The sequence below is a fragment of the Motacilla alba genome, chromosome 8, assembly GCF_015832195.1.
Source record: "Motacilla alba alba isolate MOTALB_02 chromosome 8, Motacilla_alba_V1.0_pri, whole genome shotgun sequence".
NCBI classification, from domain to species: domain Eukaryota; kingdom Metazoa; phylum Chordata; class Aves; order Passeriformes; family Motacillidae; genus Motacilla; species Motacilla alba.
In genome coordinates, this window is record NC_052023.1 from 11,047,843 (window position 1) to 11,066,617 (window position 18,775).

An 18,775-nucleotide genomic window follows, 5' to 3' on the forward strand; every position below is an offset into this window, starting at 1 on the left:
TTGGCTGGAGGTAGGGTAGGAAACCTTTCTGGAGAGTTTTCTGGCCAGCTAGGACCTTACAGCTCCAATTTAAGTTTATCTGTCTTTAGAGGAGGCACCAGAGAGATAGTCATAGCTGAGCACAGCCAAAGCAGCTCTCCACACTTGCTCTCCTGCCACATGGAAGGCTCCAGTTGCCCAATCCATAGGACACTCCAAGCATCTGAATATCTGCTGATTTCATGATCCTCAGCTTTTTTGCCGAATCACAACAGACTAAAAAAAAAAAAACCCCAAAAAACCCCCAAAGACTGACAAAAATACTTTGTGTTATCATTTGCACATTCTAATGCATGGCACCACATGCCAGAAACCATAATGCACAGATACATTTCCTGATAGGAAATGCAACCGCCCTGCAGATCCACCAGCGGACTGGGGTGCCTCAGCAGCACTTTCTAGCCCTGCTTCTCTGGATGCTTGTTTTTTTTTCATGTGCTCAGCGGGTCCTGGGGAGGCCCTGCAAGACTGGGCTAAGGACTGATCCCACCAGGCATAGGAATATCCTGCAAGCAGGGTATTTGAGCATCCCCAGCCCACCTGGGCAGCTGGGAAGCTGGAGCTGCCTGCTGCGTTGGCATCCAGCACATGCCCACGGGATGAAGGACAGGCTGCTGGGGAGCCCTTTCCCTGAGGAAAGGGTGGGACGTGCGGCTGTGGAGGGGCCCTTTGGCAGCTGGGGGAGGAGGAGCCGTCCTGTCCCAGCTGCCGACAGTTCCAAAGTGCTCTTGCTGGCAATCAGCTTCCTGTCGTTGAGCAGGCATGGGACCAGGGAATGGGGAGCAGGGAAGAGAGCTTGGGGCTCCCTCTTGCTTCAGAGGCAAAGCCAGGAGCAGGTGCAGCCAGTTTTTTCCCTGCCTGGCATGTGGCTCTGCCAGCCTTGCCCACTCACCTGCCCCATCACCCATGGGCACAGGAGCAGGTCTGGCGTGCCAGCAAGCACCCATGAGATGCTCCTTTGACATGATTTCTCAGACTTTCACTGACTCCACGGCAGGATTGGAAGGGAGAGCTACTGTTAAGCGGCAGGTCTGCATGGGGGTTGCCGAAGGTGGTGGGGCACTTCCATCCTCTGGGACCTTCATGAACAGCTGCTGTTCACTGAGCTGTTTCTGCTGGGTCTAGAGACCTGCCAATTTGCTGCATGCTTTAAACACCTTTCTGCTGGAATTCCAGCAAGACCTTTATTTTCCTGTAGGATACCTTCTTGCTGCCTCAGCCCCAGCTTCCCGGCCGGGGCTGGCTGTGTGCCCGGTCCCAGGCGCGTGGACCAACACCTGGACCAGGCTCAGGCTGCTCTCCTCCAGTGCGGCATCTCAGGGCAGAGGCCACAGAGGTGCCCCCTCCTCCCTCTGGAAGCCCCCCTGCCCTTCCAGGGTCCGCAGCCAGCCCGGCAGCCTCCACGACGCCCCACAGCGCAGCAGGCAGTCCTGGTCACCGATCACGGGCGGCCACACGGCTGGGAGGTGATGGGGCGCGGCTGTTAATGTGTAACTGGCACCGCCACCTTTCACCAGCTCGGCAGGAGCGGGGCCGGGGCGCAGCGGGGCCGGGGCTGCAGCCAGGCCGGGTCCCGGGCGCTGCTGTCTGCGGGGCCGGCGTGTGGGGACCCGGTGGCGGCCCTGAGCCGGGCGGCCGCGGCCACACCTCACCCGGCAGGGCCGGCTCTGCCGGCTTCCCAGCTTTCCCCGAGACTTGTTTTTCTGGCCGGAAGTTTCCTGGAGCCAAATGGCTCCTACCTGCCTACTCTGCTGGGTCTGTAGCCTCCTCTGCGTCTGGTCAGTGGTGATGGGACACCCCTGCAGCCTTGACCGCCAGGTAGGGGGGCCGTGGGGGCTGCGGCGCGGGCAGCAGCTGGGGGTGGGCAGGGCCCCGCTCCTGGTCCTGCCAGCACAGCTGGGGTGCCACGGGGCAGCAGGGCCTGGCAGGCAGCTCCTGCTCTGCACAGCTCAAGAGAAGACGAGTGGTGAAAACCCACGGGAGGCAGCAGAGTTAATTGGGAGATGTGCTGTGCCAGTGGCCACTAGCCACAGGGGTGGTTTGCCCGTGCCCAAAGCCTGGCTGTCCTGCTCCCAGCCTTGGGCTGAACGTGTCATGTTGTCCAGCCTTTTCACCAGAGCACAGCCTGGGAAAGCATTGTCTGAGTCATGGCATTTCTGACTGTGGGGGTCTCTTGGCTGCAGGTGTAACACAGTTTCCCATAAAGGGTACATGGCAAGCAGCCATGAGACACATCCCTGAGGAGGTCCCAACCCATCACTCCCTTCCCAATGCATGGTGATGCAGTGACTGGAGCCAGGGTGATTGGCAAATGTGGGGCCAGGATTGCTGAGCACCCGGCAAGGAGCAAGAAACACTACTAAGCCACTGGGACAAGCACTGCAGCCAGCAGCCTGGCTGCATCAGGCAGGAGCTGAGAGAATGAAGGAAAGTGGCTGTCATGGGCCACTGACCTTTCCACTCAGCTCTCAGTTATTCCACCCAAAGGTTTGCACTGTTTTCCAAAGCCTCCCTGAGCCCAGCTGTGTTTGAGCTGGAAACAGGGCCCATGTGGTGCCCCTGTGGCTTGGCCCAGTTATAACCCAGTCCTCAGTGCCTGAGGTTTTTAAGGGCATATCTGTTCCTCTACCAAGCAGGAACAGCAGGGTCTGATAGGAGATTTAAGTGGAGAGGAGGATGAAAGGAGAGGTGAAGGAAATGGAAAGCCCAGCTAGCTGGAATGTAGCCAACACAGAAACCCAGGACTATGGACCACAGTAAACTGAAAGCACAGCATCTCTGCTTGCAAGGTCCAAACGCAGCACTTAGCAGGAGCTTGTGCCTGCCCAACCAAACTTAAATTGCTGACCTGCTCTCTGGCAGCTTCAGTTTGGACACTTGACCCACTCCCTAAAAGCCAGGCAAGAGTAACCCATGCTGCGGGCTGCTCCCCAGAGCTATTTGAGTTGGGGCACACTGTTTTACTTGTAAAAAAAATAAATCACTCCATGTGGGTTGACTGATCCTTCCATCCTGCTCTGCTGGTCTTTTGGGACAGTGAATGGTCCTTGGCCTGTTTTATTTCCTAATACTGACACAGCCAGCCAGCAGTAAGCCACAGCTACCTGCTGTGTATCCTCAGGAATGTGGCTTAGATGGGAGCATTAGTGCACTGTCCTGCACAGGCTCCAGGGAGCTGCTTCTGGCACGGGTGGCTGGTACAGGTGCCTATCGCTCTGCAGCCTGGTCAGCTTCCTGCCTGCCCTTGTCACAGGCAAGGCTCGCCTGCTTCCCTGCTCCAGCTGGGAGGATGCTCCTGTGTCACATAGGGGCTCCCAGGGGGCTGGAGGTGGGGATCCAGGAGAGGAAAAGGAAGGCCCTCTGCAAACTGACCCTGTATGACAACTGCCCTGTATGGAAGGACAGGGAGGTGACAACCTGCTGCCTTTGCACTCATCCATTTGGGTTTTTCCTCCAGCCCTGCATTCTCCTCCTTTACTGTTTCAGTCAGCTGCTCTCAGTCCTGGGCTCATCTCAGTCCTGCTCATCTTTCTCCATTTATCTAGGCCCACTCCAATCTGGCAGCTCATGACTTTTTTTAAATGTGTGTGTGTCTTTGCTTTTTTAAACTCTGCAAGGGTAATTAAGACATTTGAACCTTTGAGCAGTCTCTCTGTGGGGACACTCCCCATCATGGACAGCCCATCTCAAACAGTAGCTTTTTTCCCAGGGGTGGGCCAACTGCAGTGGGAAGAACCTTCAGCATGCTCCAAGTTCCCTTCCAAGAAACATCACCAGTTTGGACCTCTCCTTCAACTCCTTGGTCATGCCCCATCACAGGACTCTGTTGAAGCATTTCCCTTCCCTGCACTCTCTCAACCTCTCCAGCAATGCCAAGCTCACGCTGAGCCCAGCAGTCTTCTCCAACCTCGGGGCGCTGCGTCTGCTGGACCTGAGCAGCTGCAGCATCACCTACATCCACATGGACGCTTTCAAGGGCCTGGGAAACTTGCACACCTTGCTTCTAAGAAACAACAGCTTGCAAGAGCTTGATGTCCCTTTCCTTTTGCCGCTGAAGGCTCTTTTCCACCTGGACCTGCAGCACAACGTGCTGGTCTCTGTGGACATTTGGAGCCTGCAGCTGATGGAGACAGTCCCGCAGGTCCGTCTGGAAGGGAACCCCTGGGTCTGCGACTGCAGCGCGCACCCTCTGCAGCAGTGGCTGCGGCGCAGGCGAGGTGAGTGGAGGGGATGGGTGGCAGGCAGTGTGTCCGACAGGCAGAACCTGAGTGTAGGAGTCTTGCTTGATCCATTTGCTCCAACCCCTGGGCAGGATCTGAGATGGCTCTCTGTCCTACACTGTTGAGGGACAGCAAACCGAAAGGTGATGTGTCTGTTCCTTGCTTGCAGTTATGCAGGATACCAAGGATTTCTAAGAATGTCAGCAGGATAATTTGGCTACTCTTCTGGGAAATGGGTTGCTTGTAGACTTTGGCCTCTAAATCCATCTTTATGTGTCTTTGTGGAGTGACCACATTTTCATTGTTGAGGAGTTGGCAGCTCTCTCTCTGGAGCCAGGTCAGGCTTCAACCATCTGAACTCATCTCCGAGTAAGAGCAGTGGGGTTTCTGTGGGTATCCATGAATTTGTCTGTATCCAGTTTAAAGGAGTTGCTAATCGGAGTCGCACACAGTTCCTTGGTCAGGGGATTTTCCCTTTGGTTGTTTCCTATAATATGCTGAGGGTCCGTGTGAGGCAGAGCCAGGAGCACCTTGCAATGCAGCCCATCAGCCAGGAGCAAGCGGGGATCATCTTCTCTAAACTGGAGAGGGGATGGGTGCAGACCCCCATCCCATCTTAGGCCATTTTTCTCCCAGCTGTGCAGGTGACCTGCATGTCCCCCCCAGGGCTGAGGGGCCAGGAGATCGCAGCTCTGGATTCTCAAGACCTGGGCTGCCAGATTAAGCAGCGGTTTCCTCGTGAGCTCACCACAACACATCAGATCACAGTGACTGAGAACAACAGTAAGTTGTGCAGATTCAGAGGTGTCCATAAGGTCTAGCACCTTGCTGTCCTCCGTCATACTGGATGGGGCTGCAGGTGGAGACCCCCTGCTCTGCCCCACGGTCCCAGAGGCTCAGGCTGCTGGGCCACGCTGGTGCAGTGTCTTGGTGGGAGGGTGGCCAACTCCTGGAGGTGTTTGCTGGCTTTGTGACAGGAAAGTTAACAGGTGCCACAAAGCCACATGTAGCACAGACTCCAAGTGATGCGCAGCAGTACCAGCCAGCTGTCAGGCAGTTTTTCCCCCAGTGTTCACACCCCCTGGGTGTGCCACAGGCTGACTATGTTTCCTGTGTCACAGCCACTGCACTGCCTGCCAGGAAAGGGGGAAGGAGCTGGCCATACCTGGTGGGATTCCTAGTGACAGCGATTGGCATCTCCATCCTGATTGCACTGGCTGCCAAGTGCAAGCTTGTCCACAAGAACTTCGCCAGCTACCGCCACCGGCCGCTGCCTGAAATCAGCTCCATCGGAGGCAGCCCCATGGAGGATAGCAGCAGCTGGGACAGGGGCTCCTGTGGGAGCCATTCCATAACTGATGCTGCTGACCTGCAAGCTGAGGATGATGATGGCTTCATTGAGGACAACTACATCCAGCCCAGTGAGCAGCTGCCAACAAAAGAGGAGCGGGAGTTGCATCGCTCCATCTGAGCTTGCAAGCTTACAGCTCAGCCACCGCTGCTATGGCCTCTTGCTGTCTCCCTAGCTCCATCCCTTTCCTACCTGCCTTGGCTTTGTGCCCCACATGTTTGGGGCAGGAGGAAGGGAGCAGAGAGGAGGGGAGAGAGGGATGGGCTAGGAATAATGATGGAGGCTGAAGGCAGCCGGTCTGAGTGTCCCAGCATGACACCAGTAGGCTGCATGTCACAGGGACACCAATCCAGATGCTGCTTTCCCAGCCTTGCTCGGATGCTGAGGATGAAGGAGGTGGTGCCTATCGTGCCCAGGAAGACAGGTGAAGTGGGAAGAGGAGCCTGCCCTGGTGCTGCCCTTGTCTTGGGCACTGGCCCCATTGCCCCATGGCGCCAGATCCAGCCCTGCTCTGTCCCTCAATGCATTGTCACTCTGAGGTGTGATTAAAGCATGATTTAGCCCTGCCTCTGCCTGCAGTGATTTGGTGGGACTCTCCCAGTGGCAGTGCTGGGAGGAGACCCCCAGCCCCACAGCTGGGGTGCAGCTTTTTTTGCATGTGCTTTCAAGGACCATAAATACATTGCTCTAACTGTGGCGATGAGAGACCACATCTGTGGCACAATGAGTCCTCTTGTCCATACAAATATTTCACCTGCTGTGGTGCAGGCAGCCCTGGTGCACCATCACAGGGTTTCTGTGCATGTCTCTCCAGCTACGGCCCTTCTTTCTTTTCTCTCTTTCCTCTCCAGGAAGACAAGCTAAAAGACACCTTTCCCCTGTCAGCTCTGCAGAACTGAGCAAACTCGTCAGTGCTGCCAGTTGCAGTGCCAGGCCCATGCGCTGGGGCAAGGTGACCCTCTCCCCCAGCACCCATTACAGAGTTCCATGTGTCTCTTCAACAGTGGAGTTGTACGAATGCAATAATTTTTACATTCCTGTCATCTTTGTGGTATGATGAACAGCACATGAGAGACGGGTAACTGCAAGTTATTTCTGCTGGAGTTGGTCGTGCCTTCATGGGTTGCTCTGGAGTTAAAAGCAGGGAGCAGCAGTGGCATTCACCTTTAGTAAGTGATTCATAAGGCTGGTACCACCCAATTGGGAAGATTTCCCAGGGCACAGCCCAGTCATTACCATCCCTGATAGCTCAGGAATCTCTTCGTCATGCTCCAGAGCATGAGATAACACAGGACAGCATTTCTCAAAGGTCTGCCACACAGCTAATTCTCCCACCTCCTTCAAATCTCTATTTCACTGCTAACTGCCTTTCTATTTCTCCACTCATTAAAACATTCAATGTATAAAAGGGGTAAATAATACACCTCAGAGAATGCAAACCAAAGGGGAAAAATGGGTCAGGCATTGGATGGATGAGACAGGCTAGAGAGCAAATGTGCCACTTGAAGCCTTGAGCAGGAGGAAAACCTGCTGGCTTCTTTCAGTGGTCAGCCAGCTTTTGCTCTTAAATGCCATATTTATAAAGTGAACTTTACTTTTTCAGTTACTGTCTCATAATTTGCCTTCTGGGCTCATCAGCTACCTATGAAAATACACTATACACTGTATTTTTGGAAGTTTCTAATATCTTTTGGCTAAGAGATTTAAATCTGAAGGCTGGGAAAGAGCATTTCAGTTATCATTTGTAGGGTATTTTCTGGGCTTTTCAACATGCTTTTCAGTCTCACATGAATTCATGCTAGATGCAGTCTTTTCTTTTTAGTCTCGGTGATGTCTTAAAAGAAGTTAAAATACAAGTGCCCAGGCTTATTTGTCCAGGATCTTACTCACCAGTCCCTCAGCACTTAGTGGTTGGATGGCTTGTCTACCTTGACCCTGCTCATAAGTCCACCTGTTTATTTTTTAGCCAAGCAGACATGGCAGATTTTCTTGTGTGTATGCATCTGTGTGTGTGTGTGTGTGCGCATTTTCTGCCCTCAGGCAGCTGCAGCGCAAGTAGACAGGAACCTGGCAACTCATGTTTGGGGGGAAATACATCTGGCATGCAGAGCTGGGAATACAAGGGGTCAGAGCATGAAAAGGAGGATCCTTCTCCAGGGGTTCACCCAGGAAGCTGCCATGAGGGCCTGGCTGAGGCTGGCTGGAGCAGGAGCAGGTATGCAGGCAGACTGGTTCCAGGTGTGAGGCTCAGCCCTGCCACAGGGTGAAACAGCTTCTCTGTAAACAAGCTAGCCAGCACTACACATTCAGGAGGCTTTGTGTGCTCCATGCGAGCATCTTTCAGGGGCATAGTGAGGTCTCAGGTTCCCAGAGCAGCGTTAAGGGGATCTGGATACATCTGGGTTCTTAAGCAGAGAGAGATTAATATGGATCTGGAGGTGGGAATAGTGTATCATGAAAGAAGTACATGCATTTTTGGGGCTGTAGCGGCATTGACACCAGTAGCTGGTGCTCCAAAACCACAGCCACACGAGGGACCCTGGGCTGTTGTGATTACTGCCCTGGGCTGAGGCCAGCCCTGACACCTTTGCTCCGCAGAGAGGCCTGCATTCAAGTATCAGCCTTCAACATCAACTTCTTTAACACTTTATTATGTATGTCCACACACAACACAGGAACCAAGAAACAAACCAGCACCTGTGCTGCAGAGGGGAGTCAGTGATTGGGCAGTACAGGCTGTCTCTCTGGGCAGCTGGACACCCAGCCACCATCTTCAGGCACAGCCTGTTCTTAGCCATTATCTCCTTGGGTTGCTGTCGTGGCCCACAGTCAATCACCTTCTCTGGCACAAGTCACAGGCACTTGGGGCATGTTTTGAAGGGCTGTGGAGGGGACAGGATTCACATTGACATGCAGGCAGCACGGAGCTGCGAGCTGGGCACAGTCACGCCTCTTCACAGAAATGCCCAGATGTGCAAAACAGCTGGTGTGCAGGCAGCTGTGGCCTGTCAGCACGTGCAGGCTGGTGGAGCTGGCAGTCACTGCTGGACCACTGGTGCCGGCAGAGGGGGTGCAGCCAGCATAACTGCACATGCACTGACACAGACCTGCAGAGCAGCAGCAATGGTGATGGTGATGGTGATGGTGATGCAAGACCATTCAGCTCTGGCCTGTCCCCTCCTGTGTAAGCACAGGGGTCCCTGGTGGACCTGAGGCCAAACAGCCCAGAGGGGAAGAACAGCTCAGCTTTGAAGAGATTTAGCAAAGGAGGATCTGAGCTCACCACCACCTTCTAAGCTCCTGGGCAGATTAAGGGAGGAGATGCAGAAAGAATAGGAAACAGCAGTTTAATAAAATCTACAGATGATGTGAAAGTGGCAGAGGAAAATGTAGAAATATCAGAGATACAGAGAGAAAAGCTCGAATTATATACCTTTACATTGAGGAAAACAATCCAAGGCTTCAGGCAGAGGAAAGTCAGCAGGAGCAGGGCAAGAGCAGGTGAATACATATGTGGTTTCATGAGATCTCACTGCATTGGGAATGGTTGGTCTGGAGCTGTGAAGGGGTGAAGCCCTCACTGACCAGCTGATGGTGAGCTCCGACACTACCACCAGGTGTAACATGGAAAGTGATTTGTGCTGTTAGCAAGGGAATCAGCTACCATCCTCTTCCACATGAATTTGCTACCAAAAAAACAATAGCTCAGTCTTGTTCCATTGCAGAGGACACTTGGCAAATAATGAGCAAAACTAACATCTGGGGCAGAGCAACTCAGGTGAAGGAAAGATGGGAGCACATAAGATGAAGAATCACAAAACAGTCTGAGCTGGAAGGGGGCCAGAAGGATCACAGAGTCCAACTCCTCAGAGAATAGCCCACATGGGGTTCAAACCTGTGACCTTGGTGGTGTTAGCACCATGCTCTGACCAACTGGCTAAGAGGAAGAGGTCATGCAGGAGCAACTTCAGCAGGAGGTTGGGATCTATGTCTATGGAAAGGGCAGTGAAATGGTTAGTGAGTCTATGAGGAAAATGAGAATTTTGTCAGGTAAATTAGACTTAAGTCCCAGGAAAAGTTCCTGGGATGAATTGTTAGTCTGCCTCTGGTAGAGGCACCATGATGATAAAACAAGACACCTTGTAGAGATGAAACACCAAAAAAGCTCCAGGTAAGGCCCAAGTGACAGTAGAGGAACTTTTCTGTCCTGGAGCAGCTTCAGCAGTTGGGAGACAGAAACAGCATGGAAACAAGCAGGGACTGGGATGAGCTGCAGGGCTCCTGGCAGCAGAGGTGCCTCTGCATGGGAAACTCCTGTGGGAGGGCACAGCACTCTCCCCTCACACAGCTTTTGCAGAGGGCAGCCTCAGCCCTAGGATTTGGGCATCCTATCACCATCCCCCAGCGACTGCACCTTGCTGTTTGTAGCTGGAGCATCCTGGCATGATAACAGAGCCCCAACACTCAGTCCAGCACAGATAACCCATCAGGGCCTTGACACCAACACTGCTTGATCTCCCCTTTGATAAACCACAGGTGATGGTGGGCTGCAGACATGTAACACTGGAACAGATCCTGGCATTGCAAACACAAACAGCATTTCATGTGAGGTCCAGCCATGCTGTGGCTCTGACACACACAGTCCTATGCAAATCCCACACTCACTCCCACAGACACTGATGATTTTTTGGGAGCAGCCCCTGCAACCTCCCACCAGGCTCTCTCGTGCCTGCTCACATGCAAAACATCTCCTGCCATTCACCAGCTACTAGAGGCTCTACCTCACTCAGGAGCTGGAGGCTCTGCACAGAGCACAGGTTGGTTTTATACCACCTGCAATTGCAGCCTCTCCTGCCAGGAGAGCGTATGACAGTTACTGCAGGAACCAAGCAAGTACTGGGGTTCCCAGGGGTACAGGATAGGCTCACCTTCACTCTGTAACATGGTCACAGCCAGGCAAGCAGCAGCTGACACAGGAGGCTGTGTGGAGATAAAATGCCAGCCAGGTCAGAGCCCATCCAGGCGCCCCGAGTCTGTGCTGTGCCACCAGCCTGGGGCAAAGCAAATGCCAGTCATCTCCAACAGAAACACAGGGCACACTGCAGCTCTCGCCTTTCCTTGGGGAAAGGCCATCACTGAGAGGTTGTATCCACTAAGGTTCACACAGAGGTGTCCTGGGTCAGATCAGGTTGGCCATGCTGGAGGTGGGGGGCAGCCGCCTGTTTCCAGCGAGGCGGCCGGAGATGGTGAAGACGCGGATCTCGCCGGTCTCCAGGCTCCGAGGAGCCGCCCGGCGGCACGAGGTGCACAGCAGGTATAGCAGCAGGCAGAGGAGGATGGCACTGCCAGCAGTCAGGAGGATGACCCCGCTGGTGAACATGCTGGCCAGAGGCCGCGCGGGGCTGAGCTGCATGGTGGTGGTGGAGAGGATGGTGAGCACCACCCCGCAGACCAGCAGCACCAGGGCGCTCAGCAGCAGCACCAGGCAGTCTGAGAAGCCTCCGCTTTTCAGGAGCTCGATCTGATCCCGGCTGCGGATGCAGTTCATGTCCTGGATTGCAGAGCTCAGCAGCTGCTTCAGCAGCACGAGCAAGGCCAGGAGGCAGAGTGTGGTGCCCACGGCGAGCCGCCACTCTCCAGACCGGCTGCTGGTGCTGTACAGCAGGATGATGCCCCCGATCCCGCAGGCCAGGATCAGCACCACGGCCATCCCATAGCACAGGATGGACTTCTTCGGGTCCTGGAACCACCAGAGCTCCACATGCTCTTCCAAGATATTCCTCTGGATGTGGTCTGCATCCGCAGGGGTGCGAGGGCTGCTCAGCTCTGCCAGCTCTGGCATGGTGGGCAGCTGGGTGAAGAGGGCACAGAGGTGGCACAGATGAATTTGGACCCTTACAGCAAATGGAGGGTCAGTGCAGCAGCAGTGGTGAAGGCAGCTGCATTTGTCCAGCAGTGATGTCTCAGTCTCATTCTTTGGATCCTGATGGAATTTCCTTTTGCAGTGGTGCCGCCTGGAGAGCTATGGTCCATGTGCTGGGGTTGAGCCCACCACTGAGGCAGGGCTGTGAAACATGATGGAGCATTCCTGGAGCAGCACCACAGGGGAACAGCCAAGGCTGTCTCCTTCCTTTCCTGTGTCTTTCATCTGAAAAAGTCAAGAAGAGAAGGTATCATTAAACAGAGACTCTGTGCCCCTGTACCAAATAATCCTGTGCCAAACCCGGGGCCTGGGTTGCTCCAGGCTGGCCTGCAGACCTTACTGTGCTTCCTTCACAGAAGCCCTGTGTGCTGGAGAACAGATCAGCCACACGTCTTTGCCGGAGACCTCCATGTGTTGCAGGGGAACCCCTGCGTGCCCCAAGGGCGAGTGTCCTGCCTCCCCAGTGCCGCGTGCCCTGCTCAGAGACTGCTGGCACGTTTCTGCCTGAAGGACTCTGCCTGCAGCTGGTGCTGGCAGCAGGGCAGGGACGGAGCAGAGGCAGGTCCCTCCTGGGATAAAGCCCCATTCACAGCTCCAGCTTCACATGCTCCCTCATCAGCATCAGCCTCTTGTCACCAACTGGCTCTGCTGCCCAGAAGGGGAGGTGGGGGTCAGGACCAGGGTTTAACCCTTCCACTCCAGTGGCTGGAAGAGTGAGATCTGCCATAGCTACATGTTCTCGGCCCTGTCCCCATCCCTGCACTGCCAGTGGATTTCCCTCAGAAGTTCCCTACAGAAATATGGTAGCTACATGTCTAATGATCTCAGCACTTCCCTGGGAAGAGCCCTTAGCTGTGGCCTGGCACCCTGCGATTTTGCTCTCCTTGCTACTGCTCTGTGAAGCACTTTGCCACTGGAGGGGAGCAGAGGAAGGGCAGCATTGCCTACGAGGTGCTGTGCTTAGCTGGGCTCCCCTGAGCACAGCACCTTGTCTCAGCCCACCACTCGTGGTTCCCAGGCTTGTGTCCCCGCTATCCTGGCCCCCCCCTTAATACTTTGGGTACAGTTTTAGACCAAGAGTGGAAACCACTTCCATTTCTCTCACATACCGTTCCTCCCTGGCATGTGAATGCTCCGGCTGGTCCCACAGCACCACAGGGACCCTCTAGAATAGCTAGTACCCAAACCATGGAGAGGTGCTGGAGAGGACAGCACGGGAGCATGTCAGGAATGGCTGAGCCTGGGAGACACGGGGCAAGCCCTGGAGACCCAAGAACAGCCTCTCAACAGCCTCTCTGGTCACCTCCTAGACAGGATAATGCACCCTTGACCACCACAGGCACACACATGCACTGCTCTGAGTCCTGCAGGAGCCCATGGCAGGGACAGGAACTGACTCAGGTCCCTTGTGTCAGAGTTGTGTCACTTCTGGGTGGGGGGACAGCCACCCTGCCTGCTAGAAGTGGCTCTCAGGAGCCCATCAGCCCACGTCAGACACACTCTGTACCCTGCTCTGCTCGGCACTGGGGCGCAGGGCTCATTACACACAGGCAGGGACAATTTATGACCTCCACACGCGGCAGCTCTGCACACACCAGGGATCTTTCCTCCCGTCGCTCTCCCTGTCTCTGTTCTCCACAGACCGCATCCCTTACGGCAATGCCTTTGCTGCCTGCAAACACCTCGAACCCCCTCTGTCGGGGCCCAGCCAACACGGGCCGGGGGGAGAGGGAGGACAATTGTGCGGGGAGTGCCCGAACCAGACACCGCCTGACAGTGTCAGGCCAAGCTCCTCCTGAGTCACTCCCGGCTGTGATGGACGTGAGGTCACTTCGTCCCGCTCCGGGCCCGCAGCCAGCGGCAGCACGTGTCCGGGACACACGGGGCCCGGAGCCGCCCGGGGCTGCCCCGCGCAGCGGCTGCGGCTGGCGCAGCCATGGCTGCGGCACAGAAACCCGGGACACGCGGGGGCACCCCTGCTGCGAGGCCCGTGGGACACCCACAGCTCCTGGCTGGAGCCAGAGCCGTCAGAAAGCACCAGTTAGAGAGAGGAAAGAGCTGCGGCTGAGCGTGCTGGTTTGTGCCTGCTGGATGCACTTTGAGTTTGCGTGAGACAGCTGATACCTTGTGTGTGCCCAGGACACAAGTCCCCAGGGAGGTGAGGATGTCACGGGGCACTACTAAAGTAGAGAGGCACGGAGACATTGAGTCTGGAGTTGTTTCCTTAGCCGATGCAAATCAGCTCGGTGCTAAACATTGCTCTCTCTTGCCCGTCCTTCTCCAAGCACAGAGGTGCCTTATCTCCTCCTTACCAGTGAATGGGTGAGTCTAGTAGGTAGCAAGTTTGTAGATTAGATTGAGATTTCAGACCACGAGAACATAAAGCTTGGAGAAGTGCAAAGTCTGTGTCCTTCTGCTGCTTGACCCAAGTTACACGAGTCAAACAGTAAACAAGGAAACCACAACAGCGTGAACCACAATGAGGGAAAATGTGATAAAAAAATCAAGTTACAGCACTGCATTCTCATGTTACTTTTTAAAATTTAACCATTTTAGTTTTTTATTTGCTCAAGAGAAGGACAAGGGAGCAAAATAAAACCATAGGAGCATCTGGCCGAGGAACAAAATTAGGCATCACCTTTACAAGCATGTATTTCCCAGTGTTATATTAACCTCTATGAAGCAGATTATTTGGAGAGTTTCCCAGTGTTACATTAACCTATATTAAACAAATTATTTGGAGAGGCAAAGGCTTCCACTGAAATGTGCTTTCATGCTTCCTTATGTCTGTTTGAAAATGTTCTGGGAATATAATCTTTTGCTCTAAAACCATCCACACTTGCTTCTCTAGACCCTGAGGGCTTGTGCTGCTAATAGCAGTATTTTTACTCCTAGAATCACAGAATAATTAAGGTGGGATGGGACCTTGTGAAGTCACCTGCTTAAAGCAGAGTTCACCTAAAAGTCAGACTGAGCAGGTCAGGGCCCCATTCATTTACATGCCGAGGATGGAGGATCTATAGCCCCTCAGGGATCATTCCAGAGTTAAATCACCCTCACCATGAAAACATTCCTCCTTAAATCTAGCTGCAGTTTCTCATTCCTCAGGCTGGGTGCATTGCCTCCCACCCTCTTCAGAAAACTCTTTATATGTTAAACCAAAGCAGCCCTCTCCTGGCCTGTCACCCAGCATGCTCCTTGAAGAAGGGATGAACCCCGATCTCACAGCCACTTTGCTGATCTGCTTTCTTGGCACTGTGCAGCACATCACTTTGCCCAGGTCAGACTGAGAGAAAGGAAGGAATGTAAATGCCTGCTCTGCCATGAAGGAGGACAGCCATCCAAAGCTGTTGCCCCTTCTTTTGGTGTTCTTTGGGCTACCTGGTCTCACTGGTCTAGGACAGACCATAATAAGCCAGCTGGCCCATCAGATTGGTGTGTTTGATAGTGTGGATCACAGGTCATTAATCTCTACATTTACTCACTACTGAAGCCAGCACCTTCTGTGCTCCCATCACTGTGCAAAAGAAAAAGGAGGAGAGGACCAGCCTAGCCACACAATGCTTTAAGTCCAAAAGGCACATTTCAGGAAAAAAGTGACATGCTGTCCTTCCCCGTTGCTGGCTGGCAGCTGTGGAGGAAGAACAGGAAAGCACTAGGAATGCAGGAAAACAAAAATATTCATGTTTTTCCTTTTCCATTGTGTTGGTTGTTTTTTTCTTTCCCTACTCTGACAACATTTAAGTGGAAATTGAGGGTCATCATCAATGTGCTCCTGGCCACTCCTGGCTGCAGGTGTGGGAGATGTACGCTGGCAGAACAGCTCAGAATGACACATGCATATATTTATTTACTTATATATTTTTTGTGCCTGACAGGCTGATATCTGGTAGACAGGCCACGGACTGTACATTAATTAACAATTCAATTTCAGAGCCCCATACAATTCAGCTCTTGAAATATTTCTCACTTCCCTCCTCTTCTCAAACCCAGGGTACCCCTCGAAACAATGCTTACCCACAGGGTTTAGGAGGGGCAGTCTGGGGATGAGACAGGCTCCTGCAGTACTTCCTTGTACTTCCAGCCTTGGAAGGGTTTTATGCAGCTTTTATGTGGACTTCGTAAGCATCATGGAGACTGGGAGAGTCCAACAAGACTTCCTATAAGATAACAATACATAAAATTATTTACCTGAGCAGCGTGGATGAGAGCCAACAGAGCTTCACAATCTCAAGCAAATCCAAGCCATCTCAGCCCTCTGTTTTCCCAGTCCATCACAGCTTATTTGCTTCTTTGCCTGAACTGTCTACTAGCCTAACTGTCATCCTGTTAGGGATGGACCTGCCACCATTCTGTGCCTCACAAAAATCTTTAGTCCAGAATAGGCATAAACATTTTCCCATAATTTCATGTAATTTTTTCAACCTCCAATGCTCTAGGGAGCATTTCTTTACCAGGAGAGTCAGCCCTGAATTGTTTTATGTCCCTTCCAACTGAGACAGTACATTCTATTCTGTCTATTGTATTCTAGTTTGTCTATTCTAGCCTATTGTGTTGTCTATTCTATTGTATTTCAATAGTCCAACTGCCTGACCAATTCAGGGCTGACCAAATTCAAGAATGTGTTTTAGGGCATTGGCCAGAAGCTTCTTCAATACTGACAGGTTTGTGGTACCAATCAATTCTCTAGGAAGTGTGTTCCAGTGTTTGACCACCTTTTCAGTAAAGAAATGCTTCTTAAGCATATTTGATTCTGTTCTAACTCCCTATAGGCTCAAAGAGAATGAAGCTCCTGTATCTTGTTTTATGACTGAATTACTGTCAGTGCACAGACCAGAAGCTCCGACTGTCATGGTGCTCAAGGCCTGTCTGTGCACCTGGGAGCATGTGGGAAGGTTCCCTCTCTGAGAACTCAGGACTGGGAATAGAGGAACCTGCAAGGAATGGGATTAATGGGGCTTTTATGTGGCATCTATCTGTCTTGCCCAAAATCCTAGCTCGAGATCCACACTCCTTTGCCTGCCACACCAACCACCAATTCCCAATGCTCCTCCTTTCCTGGGCTGCTCGGGACCCATGCAAACCTGTGCAGTTTGATCTGCATCTCTGGGGAGAGCCCACCCTCTCTCCCCTGACAGATGGATAATGCTTTCCCAGAAGTGAGCATCTGTCCCAGCAGTGCTCCTTCCATGAGACCCCATTTGGGAAGCCCCAGGGAACCCTGGGTGATGGTGGATTGTCCCTTCCTTTCCCCAAGCCTAGGGGTTCTTGCCTTAAGGATGGTGGAGGGCTTGTTGTAAGAGGGTCAGTGCACAGCTGCCTTTTACACAGATCTAGACAGTTTTGGCATGTTCCATTGTAAAATGTCATGTTCCCCTTCCTCTTTGTACGCTCAACAGGCATCCATTATCCTGACCTCACAGAGCCTGTCCTGATGCACCTCTGCCAAGGGTGGCCTGGGGGTTCCAAGGGAACAATAAACTCCCAAGCCTGACGTGCTGAAACAACAGCACAAGGAAGAAATGAATTGGAGGCAAGAACTAGGGTCTCTTAAGAAGGGGAGTCTGAAGCAGCCTCAGACCTGCCAGCAGCCACTGCTGAAGCTCCTTCCCGCACAGTTCCCGGGAGGAAGGGATCACTCACCTGCAGCAGACGCTGCCCACATGCGACAACCTGGCACTTCCCTGCTCCAGGCTGGCAGCAATGGTTTTTCCTGGCTTTCCTTCCACTGGATCCAGCTAACGAGGGAGCCCACGGGGAAAATCTCTTCCCTTCCTCTTGCGAGTGCCTGCCAAGACCCAGGCGAGGCTCCCCTTCCTGGTGCCGCGGCAGCACCGAGGTCCGGCGGCAGCCCTCACCTCCTGCCCGGGCAGGTGCATTCCCCAGCTGGGTGGCGTCTCAGCAAACCTGCTGCTGCTCTTGGAGACGCTCCAGAGCCGCGCCGGTGTGCAGGTGCTACCCCTCCTTCCCTCCTCGGGCAGGATCTGGCCTCTGGCCACACACCGATCCTGGAAGGTGGCTCATTTCCTCCCAGCTGGAGGTGAAGGGGTGCCAGAGCCGGGGAGCAGCTCCCAGGCAGCAAGGGGCAGTGCTAGGGGACATTTGACACACTCAGCAAGTATTTGGTATTAAATAAAGTAGCTCCTGCTCACTGTGTAGGTTAGGGCCATCCAGTCATATCAGGGCTGCCTCTTTCTGTGGCAGAAGTTCAGGCAAACATTCAAGTCAGGCAAGATGTTACTGTCACATCTTCCCACCAAAAGGCAGCTGCACAACCCCCTCCTGGGAGACAGCAGCGCCAGCAGAGTTTACCATGCTGCAGAAGAGCCGATTTCCTGGTAATCCGGTGGGGAAAAAAGGGTAACTATTTTGAGAGGAATCAGGGAAACAGAAAAACATTCATTTAAGAGTTGAAGAATAACAAAAGGGAGTAGCAGGAATGTTGAAGTCAGTAGGGGAATGGGATTCCCAGACTAATCAATGTCTCCTCCTTCCTGGCTAGGTTTCATGATAGCAGAAGGGATCATTACCGTTAGTCTGAGCAGCTGGAAAATCTCCAGGAAAATGCAGGAAGAAGAGAAAGGGACTGAACAACAGCTTTTGCCTGGCTAATGGAAAGGGAGGCTCGGTTATTGAGTCACATGCTACTTTTTTATCAGGCTGTGAGAAGGGAAGCTTAGGATATGCTAATCAAATAGAAACCAAGTAATGTGACAGGTTCAGGAATTTGTCTGAGAAAAACCTGATACATCTTTGGAGACTTGTGAAATATCATCAGCCCAAAGGATGTTGTCCTACACATAAAAAAACAAATGGTATGGGGTAGGTTTTCCTATACAAACACCTTTGAACAATGAGCTTGACCCTATCCAGAAGAACCTGGTTTTTAGTTGGCCCAGTTAGCAAAAAAGTCATCTAAGGGGAAACCTTATTCAGATAGCCATATAGTCATTTAAAAAAATGGGCTGTAGCTTTATAAGAGCATGAAATCCTTACCAGCTCCTTTAGGGAGGTACCAGTAGGAGAAACAGAACAATGAAGGTCAAGAGAGGATGAAAGCAGAAAATGATTTTGCACCCTGAGAGAATTCAGAAGACCATTAGCACACAAAACCATAATCCAGTTACAGCTTAATTCTAAAATATTTATAGAGTTTGTGTGTGGGTGTTTGACCTTGGTCTGCTTTTCCCAGTATAGAAGGGGCTTGTACATCTACTTTGCTTCCAGCAGGTCTGCTGAAGT

At 52.9% G+C, this 18,775-nt stretch overlaps 2 protein-coding genes across 5 annotated transcripts; one reads left to right on the plus strand and one right to left on the minus strand.

Moving 5' to 3' along the window:
• The first annotated feature begins 1,427 nt into the window (after window positions 1–1,427).
• Window positions 1,428–6,176, plus strand: C8H1orf210 (chromosome 8 C1orf210 homolog). Of its 2 annotated transcripts, none has more exons than XM_038144200.1 (4): window positions 1,428–1,857; window positions 4,097–4,256; window positions 4,896–5,042; window positions 5,381–6,176. In XM_038144200.1, the coding sequence occupies exons 1-4, from the start codon at window positions 1,768–1,770 to the stop codon at window positions 5,728–5,730; spliced, it is 747 nt and encodes a 248-aa protein (XP_038000128.1). In that variant the 5' UTR covers window positions 1,428–1,767; the 3' UTR covers window positions 5,731–6,176. The 2 variants fall into 2 exon arrangements, with proteins under 2 accessions (XP_038000128.1, XP_038000127.1); XM_038144199.1 differs by having other exon boundaries at window positions 1,434–1,857; window positions 3,749–4,256.
• A 139-nt stretch (window positions 6,177–6,315) lies between these two features.
• TMEM125 (transmembrane protein 125) lies at window positions 6,316–17,448 on the minus strand. 3 transcript variants are annotated; one of them, XM_038144204.1, is made up of 3 exons: window positions 17,177–17,448; window positions 15,551–15,693; window positions 6,316–11,758 (listed from the first exon to the last, which is right to left on the minus strand). In XM_038144204.1, exon 3 carries the CDS (start codon window positions 11,450–11,452, stop codon window positions 10,790–10,792), a length of 663 nt encoding a protein of 220 aa, XP_038000132.1. In that variant the 5' UTR covers window positions 11,453–11,758; window positions 15,551–15,693; window positions 17,177–17,448; the 3' UTR covers window positions 6,316–10,789. The 3 variants fall into 3 exon arrangements, with proteins under 3 accessions (XP_038000132.1, XP_038000133.1, XP_038000131.1); XM_038144205.1 differs by lacking the exons at window positions 15,551–15,693; window positions 17,177–17,448 and adding an exon at window positions 11,874–12,027; XM_038144203.1 differs by lacking the exons at window positions 15,551–15,693; window positions 17,177–17,448 and adding an exon at window positions 11,869–12,027.
• Between the last annotated feature and the right edge of the window lie 1,327 nt (window positions 17,449–18,775).